Genomic DNA, 11,139 nt, shown 5'->3' with positions numbered 1-11,139 from the left:
CATGGTCCCTTCTCTAGTATTTTCACACTAGCAATGGCACACCAGAGGCCATTGCTAGTGTGAAAATACTAGAGTAGGGACCATGTCTCGAGGACGCCTTAACGTTGGCGACATGGTACACTCTATTTGATCAAATAGTTTGCTAAAATCCTCAATTTTTAATATCTACAGAGTGGGTGTTTACCGTGTGTACGCTGGGAGGAGTATATACGGTAAGCACTTGCACCTGTGGGTTCCTGCTGCACTTTCTGTTTTTTTTGTCTGTACTTTAGCCACGAGCAACATGCAACCTGCAGTGTGAACAGAGTCTTAGATGTGCGGCCAATTTTTCATTTCTTTCTGTTGAATGTGGGGGGTGTGGCTACCTCCTGTTGGCCTGCACTCCACCCATGTCCCAATGGTGCTATAAAAGAGATCATTTGGCTTCTATCTGCCCAGTTGTAGGCTTATTTAGCCCAGGAGAGGCCATTGCTAGTGTGAAAATACTAGAGTAGGGACCATGTCTCGAGGACGCCTTAACGTTGGCGACATGATACACTCCGTTTGATCAAAAAGTTTGCTAAGATCCTCAATTTTTAATATCTACAGAGCAGGTGTTTACCGTGTGTACGCTGGGAGGAGTATATACGTTAAGGCCTTGCACCTGTGGGTTCCTGCTGAACTTTCTGTTTTTTTGTCTATTCCCTGATCTAGCAGCCTTTCGGGGTAACACCTCTGGATTAAGCGTTGTTTTAATGCTAGTGCTTTCTCCTTAACGGTCTCTAATGTACTCTGCGGTCGCAAGAATTTTCCATAGGTTACTGCTTTTTTTGTCCCATCAGTATGGTAACTATTGAAATGTAATAAAGAGTTGGAAGCTGTGGGCTTTCTATAGCCCTTTGTACTTAGAGTGTTATTCTCTTTCATTACTACTACATCTAGAAATTCCATTTCATGTGGGTCAATTTTACTAGTAAAAAACCTATTCATCTCATTTACCTGATTTAGATGTTTTACAAACTCATTAAAGTCCTCTGTTGTCCCTGTCCAAACGATAAATATATCGTCCACAAATCGTGAATAGAGCTGTATATATTTAACAAAACGATTGTCTGTGGAAAAGATATATTATTTCATCCCAAAAGTAGTGGGGAAGAGATTGGCTACACTGCATGCCACCGGAGTGCCCATAGCGACTCCGGAGGTTTGCAGGAATCAATCTTCTTTAATCTGAACCCACAGGGGGGCGGAGCCTGCAGCCGAGGGGACCGGTCGCATGACAGAGGAGCTCCGCATACATAGCACTTCCACAGCCTTCAGGGGGACTTAAATCTTTATTATTTTTTGGCTAAGACACTGCTGATTCTCCCCTGAATCCCCCAGGATGAGAAACACTTCCAGACAAGCAACAGCGGCAGCACGGAGACGGATTCAATCCTTTCTCCCTCAGACCGCACAAGATGGTGCCGAGCCTCTGTCTGATCATCTTCTCAGCGCACTTCTAGCTGAAGCTGGGGTAACATGGTGGACATCGGAACCATCAATATCCCCACCGGAGCCTGCCCCAGGTAAATCCCTTCTCTCGAAAGCAGCTAAGAGGAGGAACAGAAAAAGCAGGACTGGCAGCGCTCACTCTTATCAGCTGCACTCAGCGGCCGCAGGAGAACAGCAGTACCATCTCTCTCCTCGTACAACTGTTTCTCCGGTCTCTCCTCTACTGTCGCCAAAGGATGATTTATCTGCAAAATCACTATCAAACTTTTAATCTGAACCTACGGATCGAACGGCGCCGGCACTGGGAAGCTGGTGCCGCGGTCCGAAACATGGACCGCGGCAGCCGCTTCCTCGTGCCGATGCCGTTCTATGCACCGGAAAGGGCCGGTGCTCAAGCACTGGAGGCGGGCCGGCCCGCCCCCAGTGGTAGGGATTTCCCTCCCCTGTATGACGCGGCTCCCTTGGAATGAACGGAGCCGCGTCATACAGGGGAGGGATTCCCTCCCACTGAGGCGGGCCGGCTGGCCTCCAGTGCTTGAGCACCGGCCGGTTCCGGTGCATAGAAAGGCGCCGTGCACGGAAACCGGGCCACTGTCCGAAAAACGGACCGCGGCACTGGCTTCCCCGTGTCAGCGCCGTTCCATCAGTGGGTTCAGATTAAAGAGGATGTACCAGGTGGTACATCCTCTTTAAAGACATTATTAGAGAGAAATAGATCTATGGAATCGCAAATGAATTGTATGCAATCTCTGCTTTTGTCTGTTTTCTTAAGCAAGAAACGTAAACTCTCAATGCCTACGCTATGTGGGATGCGTGTATATAATGATTTGACATCAATTGATGCCAAAAATGAATCATCCCCACATACACAATCCCACAGACCACCCAAAGATTCATTTGTATCTTTCACCAGAGAGGGCACTTTGGCAAGCAAGTGGTTCAGGAGTCAATCGATGAATTGTGATAAAGGCTCTAAAACTGACCCCACTCCCGATACTACCAGGAGGCCTGGGGGATTTTGTAGCTTTTTATGGATCTTTGGCAAAAAAATGTGGTGTACTGTAAGACAAAGGTAACAATTTGCGTGCTGTGTGTTCTGTGAGGAGACCTTTTTCCACCTGTGTTCTCAAGAAGGTTTGTAGTTTGGAAAAATATCTTACCAGTTGGATCAGAAAGAATTTTTTGGTAGTAAGCAACGTCCATCAGTTGACGATGGGCTTCAGCCCTATAATAATCAATGGACATTATCACAATTCCCCCCCCTTATCTGCCCCTTTTATTATAATGTCATCTCTTTTTCGCAGTGACTGTAGTGCCTTCCACTCGTCATTGCTCAGGTTTTTTGGGGCAGTAGGATATGTCTTATGTCTCGTATGTCTTCAATTATTTTCTTCTGGGAAAATTCAAGATTACTTCCAGGAGTAATGGGGGGGGGAGAGGTGGATTTTACACTTTTGTAAAATTCTCAATATTGGGAAAGTAATCATTTTGTGTGTCCCCTGCTAACTTCGTAAGTATTTGCACACTTTCTCTCTCTATATTACTGCTTAGGTCAGTGCCAATAAATCCTAACTGGCTAATGGTAGGTTGTATTTCGCCCTTACATTTTTCATGCAAATTAGGTTTATTTATGAAGAATTTTTTAAAAACAAGTTTACGTATGGACTTAAGAGGATGTACCACCAGGTACATCCTTTTGAGTGTAACACACCAATAGAAAGCCGGTGCCGTGGTCTGTTTTTCGAACCTCGGCCAGGTTTCCGTGTACGGTGCCGTTCTATCCAGCGGATAACGGGCCGTGCTGAAGCCATGGAGGTCGGCCGGCCCGCCCCTAGTGGGAGGGAATTCCCTCCCCTGTATGACGCGGCTTTATTGATTCTAATGAAGCCGCGTCATACAGGGGAGGGAATTCCCTACCACTGGGGGGGGGCATCCGACCTCCAGTGTTTCAGCACGGCCTGGTACCGCTGGATAGGACGGCACCGTACACAGAAACTGGGCCGCGATTCAAAAAACTTTCTATCTGTGTGTTAAATTCAAGAGGATGTACCTGGTGGTACATCCTCTTTAAATAAATCACTTTCAAATTCAACCATGTCAAAACGTTCTGGGGAAAAAAATTTAACCCCTTAGAAAGAAGAGAAAGTGTACATGCATCTAGAGTCAGATCCGTTAAATTCGCGATTTTTAAAGCAAATCTTCTTTGTCAGTCCCTTTTCCTAATGTCTCCAGGATACAGTCTTTCGTCTCCCTCTTATCTCTCTTCCATGCGGCTTTCTTCCTTCCCCATCTGGTTTTCCGCCTAAAACGCCAGTTTGTGTTGGTAGTGCAGTATTAACCTGCCCTTGGCGGACTAGTTGTTAAGATGGTATAGAATCTGATGGCTAGAATCCGAATCCGTGGTCCAGAAATCACTGTTTTTCTCTGGTTGTGTTTTAACGTTCCTTAATCTTATGTTCTTTATGGATTTGTACTTTTTTGGCAAAAAGACTTTATCTGTTTCATAATCAAGTTTATCTCTCAAAAATGTATCTCTTTTGTTCCTTAATTGATATTTATAATGTTGTTAACTTTTTCTCCAATTTTTTTATAAAATTCTGATATTGGTCCTCGGCCATCCTCGTGCAGAGTTCTCTGTTCGCTCTGCAAAGTTCATTTGTAACACACATATATTCTTTTTCATTGTGTGCAGTTACTACTTTCAGGTCCTGGTGGATTTGCGTCCAGGTGAGCATAAACTCAGGGTCATCTGTGAATTGAGATGCTTCCTTAAAGCAACGCAGGCCTCTCGGACTCTTTCACATTCCTCATATGACTTGAGTGAATGTACCGTCCAAAAAAGTCTCATCTCTTTTTCGGCCACCATTTGTATTTCAAACTCTAATTGCTTCAGACTCATTAACTGCAGCGGATCACTCTGATCACTTGACTTAAAAAAGCCACTGGCGTCCACCCGTCCAGCGTTAATGGGGTTCTCTGATTCCCCTTCAGCCATATTCACATTTGTATCCAGGCTTTGCATTTCCATTTTGTCTTCACTATACTGTGAACGATGTTAGGCCAGTCTTTTAGATAAGGACTGTGTGCTCTGATCCAGCACAAACACGAGCACCTACATCGGTGAGTTGCCACTACTGCTTCTTTGTTTGTATTATATTACCATTGTGGACACTTATATACAGTGAGCACCACAAAACACGGCTTTATCCAGTGCATTTTTGGCAGCCGCCTATGTTGGAAATCTGAGATCTGTAGTGCCGGTCGCTTCTTATTGTTGTTATATATTTTAATGTATCTACACACCTGTCTATCTATCATAAAAAGTGACCAATAATTCCCATATCTGCTATTATTTTCCATCAGGTGAAGATAATGGATGTCTGTGACATATAAAAGGGATGTCAGTGACACCACACCACACCACAATGAGCAGAAGGTGAGGATCACTATGACTATTGTTCTTGGCTGGTTGTTGCTGCCATTATGTTATCATGGTCGTACACGAGAACAGGGATTTCCAACCTGCCGCCTCACTGGGAAGTTGTCACAGAAGAGAGAACCCAACCTCTTCAGTGCTGGGCTCATACATGGTGTGTGGGAATCTGGAGCTGAATAGGACATGACATCTGAATGGTATTCTCTTCCCCGGCTCAGTGTTGTCATTTCTGTATCCATCTCTATATTCTTCTATATCACAGATAGAAATACTGATGTGTAATAGCAGAGGAGTGAGAGATATACCGCTGTGCTATGCAGGACTGATGTAAGCACATGTAGCTTCAGAGTGACTGGTTTGTGACCACTGTCCTGGAGGATGTATGTTCTTCACTTCACCTGGTTGGCACTGGTTGTGTAGGGGGCACTTAAAACAGCTTTTACTCTGTGGGTCTTATGGGGGGCACAAAATAAGGTAACATCACTGCATATGACTCTGTGGGATATTATAGCTAAGGATTCAATATTTCTCTATTGAGAGATGATATGTCAGTATTGGGTGACTGTTATTCATATATGATTCTTCAAGGGGTACTCCGGCGAAAATCTTTTTCTTTCAAATCAGCAGAAAGTTATATAGATTTGTAATTTACTTTTGTATAAAAAGATCCAGTCTTCCAGTACTTACAAGCTGCTGTATGTCCTGCAGGAAGTGGTGTATTCTTTTCAGCCTGGCACAGTGCTTTCTGCTGCCACCTCTGTCCGTAGGTAGGTAGAAAATCCCCATAGAAAACCTCTCCTGCTTTGGACAGTTCCTGAAATGGACCCAGGTGGCAGCAGAGAGCACTGTGTCAGAATGAAAAGAAAACATCACTTCCTGCAGGACGTACAGCAGCTGATAAGTACAGAAAGACTGGAGATTTCTAAATAGAAGTAAATTACAAATCTATATAACTTTCTGAAACCAGTTGATTTGAAAGAAAGTTTTTTGCCTGAGTACCCCTTTCAGTTCCATAAGCTTCATAGGCAGTGGAGGTGTATTCAGTTTCAGCATAGTATGAACTGGGAATATGGCACTAAATATGAAGACTCCTCATATTATTACACATCTAGGCTGTTTTGCTGTTCAGGGGTATGTGGTAGCTGGGTGACTACTCCTGTGGGATCTATAATGGCTGCCGTATTCCTAAATAATAACAAAAAATGAGAGCGCGCTCCTGTGTGGGATGCAGAAACTGGGCTCCACCAGTGTAGAAGACCTGCTGCTTGCAGTACCCCTGAATAGTATCCACTGATCACCAGGGAAATGGATCGGAATAGCTTTTCCTCAGCCTCAGACAGTGCTAGAAAAATATTACTTGTGCTGTTACCCCAATAAAGAAGGAATTCTCCTTATCATAATCCTTAGTTGTAGTTTCTGGTTGTGTCAGTGTCCGTGTCTTGGCCCAGTTCCCCCACACACTGTGGCGGAGTAACGTGTCCTCATATAATGTGATCAGATTAACAGTGGTGACCCCTCTAAGAAAAGATATTCTTTACCTGCAATATGAATAAAGACAAGCACACAGATGTAGGGGGATAAAAGGAACATTTTATTTATAGATAATGCAGGGGGGGGGGGGTTATTATTATTTATATATATTTATGTATATGTGTAAATTATTCACCAAACTAAACCTATTTCCGGGCTGGTCTCTAACCTGTGTGATATGGGAGTCTAATTTTAGATATGTTTTAAGCTAGTAAAGATAGGGATGTGTGACCTAACATTATAAGAAACTAACCCTATTTATGGCTGTGTTGATCCAGAGGAAGGCGAAAACCCCATTAGGGGGAAAAATTCCTTCCTGACCCCAAATATGGCGATCGGAATAAATCCCAGGATCGAGCCGGTATCTAATCTACATGTACTAAGTGCTAGGTGTGAGTGCCTGTACCTATCCTGTAGTGTGTGTGTGTGATGTGGATGTGGTGTGTGTGGTACTTACCTGGCCTGTGCTGAGGTGAGTTCAGGGATAATAGCCGCTACTCCGCACCCCAGGACTACAACATGCGGCTATTGTTCCTGAACTCTCCAGATGGAAGCACAGGCCGCTCCTGGGGGTGTCGAAGATCTTCAGGCTGGAGATGTCAGATGCCAGCCCGGGATTGGAGTACGCCATGGTCAAGGGCCTGGAGCAGTATCCTGATGGTAAAGGTCCGGCATGTAGACGTTATTGAGAGCGCTGATGTTCTAGGGCAGCCGAGGTGGCACACAGCAGCAGAGATGTCAAGTACAGGTCAGGAGGCTGGAAGCGGAGATCAGTTGGCACGGACTCATCCTGCAAGACATAAGAGGAAGACGTCTGATAAACTTTTCTCTACAGCAGCTTCTGTTATAGTGGAATGGTCATGGTAATGAACCATCCAGCTATATAACAGCACATGTGATAGGTGTCCTGTGTGTGTATAGAGGCTGCTTACCAGATGGTCGTGGATCCCTTCACAGTCTAGATCTTCTCATCCATCTAAGGAGAAATGGAGACATAGTCACTGACAGAGATAGAAGAAAAAGACAAAGATGGGGACCCCAAACTAACAAGAACCCACTTGATTGAATCTTACCGGGTCCAACTTGGTGACATGTAATTGAAGTCGTCCCGGGGGTGAAGGGTGTCGTTGTCCTCCGGCCACTGCAGATGTTGTTTTTGCAGATCTGTCTCCATCGGCCTCCATGGCGGTGTTACTCTCCTCTCCTCCAGTTCCTTCCAGCCGATGTTGGTGAAGAATGGATGCTGCCTGATGTTCCCGCACACACCCAGGCGCTCCTCAGGATTCTTGCGCAGCAGCTTCTTGATGAGATGTTTTCCGTCAGCGTCGATCCAAGATGGAAATTTAGGCCTCTCGGTGGTCATGGCCTTGAAAGCCTGTTGCATGACGGGGCCGTTGTAAAATGGGAGGCGTCCTGTGGCCATCCTGGACAGCACGATCCCCAGGCTCCACCAGTCCACTGCTGCGCTGTATCCTTTCCTGAGAAGCACCTCGGGGGCCATGTAGTGGAAGGTGCCCGCCATTTCACCGATGTTCCTGGAGGCGGTCACCCCATCTTCGGCCAATCCCAGATCGATGATACGGATGTGGCCGTCAGCATCCACCATGATGTTCTCCGGCTTCAGGTCTCTGCAAAGAAAGAAGAGAATGATAAATCTGCCCAGTGATACATGAGACTGCGGATGGGTCACTGCATGACTGAGCAGATAGAGAAAGGTTCTACTTACCGATGGACGATGTTCTTTCTGTGGAGAAACTGGAGGCCACTTACCATCTCTGCCGTGTAGAATCTCGTGGAGAGAACAGAAAACAATTATTAATAACACTCTTCTTTACCAATTGCCCTCACCCCCCAGAAGAAAACCCCTTCCTTACCTTACGTTGCCGATGTCCAGGTAGCCGCACATCCTGATCAATCCCTCCAAGCTGCCACCGGACAGATACTCCGTGATGATGTACGCGCGTTCCAGAGACTCGTGTGCGGCATAGATGTGGCATATGAATGGGCAGTCTCTGGACGCCAGGAGTATCCGCCGCTCTCTCACAATCACTGCGTCGTTGTCCTCGTTCTTCTTGATGATTTTGACGGCCATGCAGATGTTTCGGCCGGGGACCGATGCCAGGACCACCTAAAGAAAACAAATCGAGGATACATATTAGAAGACGTGTATGAAAGGATTGGGTTGTGCTGTCAGTCTGTCAGGTTGTGTTGGTATCGGATACATTATGGAGAGATCTTAAAGGGATATTCCACTACTACTATATGAAAATCCATGATATTGGCATGAGACGTCTCGCAGTTGGTTGTGATCAGTAATGTTCACATCTCCGGGTACAGATAGGCTGCTGTAAGGGTTGCATTGATGCTATGGAGGTCAGAGTATCTAATTGTGCCTTACAGCAGCCTATACGGACTTGGGCATTGTTTTTACCTATGTCCTCCTCTATAGGGAATCAGAATCCCCCTTTATAGCAGCCCTACACTTGACTATGGTGATAGAAGGGGAGATGAACTATGGGGCATAAAGTAGTAGTCATGGGGCAGGGCAATCTCTAGATGTCCTACCTGTTACTATAGATTAACACTTCAGGTAGGGTTGGGCAATGTGGCCAAAAAATAAAATCTGAATTAAAAAAAAAACTCAAATTTTTTTGTTGTGGTAATTATGATGAGTGTAGTAGTAGAGGCATAGTGGATGAAGGGTATAGTAATAAGGGCGTATTGGGAGTACTAGTATCAGGAGTGGAAGTAGAATTGGGAGTAGTAGTATCAGGAGTAGTAGTAGCAATAGTGGGATCAGTATTGAGAGTAGAAATATCAGGAGTTGGGGTAGTAGTACCAATAGTAGTGGGAACTGTATTGGTCGGAGTAGTTGTAGCAATAGTAGTGGTAGCAGTAGTATGAAGAGTGAGGGTAGTAGTAGCAATAGTAGTAGGAACAGTATTGGTGGGAGTAGTTGTAGCAATAGTAGTGGTGGATGTAGTATGAGGAGTGAGGGTAGTAGTAGTAGCAATAGTAGTATCAGTTACCTGGTAGACGTGTTGGGGTTTTCACCTGCTCTCCAGTAATCGCACCGGGTCTCTCCTGCCTCGGGGGCTGCTCAGGGCCCATCTGCCTCTGCTGCTCAGGGTGCTGTCACAGGCGGCGATCTCTGGGGTGGAGGCGGCCGGCTGGTGATCTCGTAGATGAGTGGATGGAGGCGGGCAGCGGTTCCAATCCTCTGGGTCCGGGTGGTCCAGCAGCAGATGCACTGACCTGCAGGAGGAGCAGCTTGCCCGCAGCGCCACTGCCCCCCCTGCCCCCAGGTCAGAGCTTCTTTTTTTTTTTTTATTTTAGAAAATCAAATTTAAGATTTTCCAAAAATAGAAATTGATTTTTAACATCAAGGCAAATAAATCAAATTAATTTGATTAATCGCTCGGCCCTAACTACAGGTAAGGCTAGGTTCACACTGCGTATTTTCCAATTGTTTAACATATACGTTTTATTAAAATCACATTTTTGTGTTAAAAGTAACCATCTTAAAGGGAATGTACCATCAGGCCTGGGCTGAAGCACTGGAAGCGGGCTGACCCACCCCCAGTGGAAGGAAACCTCTGCCCCTCTATAATATGGCTCCATTAGAATCAATGGAGCCATATCACAGAGGGGCGGGGGGTTCCTCCCACTGGGGGTGGGTCAGCCCGCTTCCAGTGCTTCAGCCCAGGCCTGATGGTACATTCCCTTTAAAACAGATACATTGAGCGGTTAGTTAAAACGCAGTGTGAACCCAACCTAACAGACCTGTAATGGCCGATACCAGGGAACAATAGATTGGGATATAATAGACATTTAGGAGGAGATTTATCCAGCAGTATTACAGTAGTAATGTCCTCTGTTGCCCATAACAACCAATCACAGCTCAGCTATCACTTTACCAGGGTTTGTGACTATAGGAAAGCTGAGCTGTGACTGGTTGCTATGGGCAACAGAGGACATGGCTGCCATAAGGCTGCTTGATAAATCTCCCCCATAGGATATAAAGAGATATGAGACTATTTAGAACTTACCTTTCCAAAGTTGCCCCTACCCAAGACCTGGTGGATGGTGAAGCGGCTGATGGGAAGCCTGGCGTAGGGGCTGGATGTGGTCTTCTCATCCTCCAATCCTCTCCTCCTCTTCTGGATCTTCTGCAATCCAGCGCCGCTCTCTTCCTCCTCCTTCTCTCTCTTCCTCTTCCCGTCTTCCCTCTTCTTTTCCTCGTCGTGTCCAGTGGACGCCATTCCCGCGGTTCTCTCCTCTGTAGACGTCAGTCCAGTCGCTTCGGTCGCCAGTAGAAAGTGAACAGCGGTGGTTGTCGCGGTGACGTGATGTCAGAGGTCATAGGACCCTCAGGTGGCACCTGCCAGGCAGGAGCCCATAGAGCTGCTCTGCCATATACACTGTGCTGTGGCCATCATGAGTGACAGTCTAGTGTCCAGAGGAATGACAGGAACCATCATGGCGGCTTCTTCTAGTGCTGTGTTAGTAGTAGATGGGGGCAGGTGATGAGACTGGCATATTGGGGCTGGCAGTGGTGTCTATAGGTCATTACAGTTTGTATATATATATTGAGATCAGCAGCTGCATTGTCACCGCTCATCTGTCTCCTAATACACATCATCTGTTACACTGCTAGTGGGGTCACTGCCTTGTGGACACTGTATATAAGTGTGGGCTGT

At 46.0% G+C, this 11,139-nt stretch overlaps 1 protein-coding gene across 1 annotated transcript; it reads right to left on the bottom strand.

Moving 5' to 3' along the window:
- Nucleotides 1–6,493: 6,493 nt before the first annotated feature.
- Nucleotides 6,494–10,884, bottom strand: LOC138772719 (protein kinase C theta type-like). Its single transcript, XM_069953322.1, has 6 exons — nt 10,489–10,884; nt 8,314–8,567; nt 8,166–8,228; nt 7,513–8,067; nt 7,372–7,415; nt 6,494–7,229 (listed from the first exon to the last, which is right to left on the bottom strand). Exons 1-5 carry the CDS (start codon nt 10,699–10,701, stop codon nt 7,391–7,393), a joined length of 1,110 nt encoding a protein of 369 aa, XP_069809423.1. The 5' UTR covers nt 10,702–10,884; the 3' UTR covers nt 6,494–7,229; nt 7,372–7,390.
- Nucleotides 10,885–11,139: the final 255 nt, after the last annotated feature.

Source organism: Dendropsophus ebraccatus, chromosome 14 (assembly GCF_027789765.1).
Source record: "Dendropsophus ebraccatus isolate aDenEbr1 chromosome 14, aDenEbr1.pat, whole genome shotgun sequence".
In the NCBI taxonomy this organism is placed as follows: Eukaryota; Metazoa; Chordata; class Amphibia; order Anura; family Hylidae; genus Dendropsophus; species Dendropsophus ebraccatus.
The sequence above is the reverse complement of the archived record's forward strand: the minus strand, read 5'-3'. Positions and strand labels throughout refer to the sequence as shown.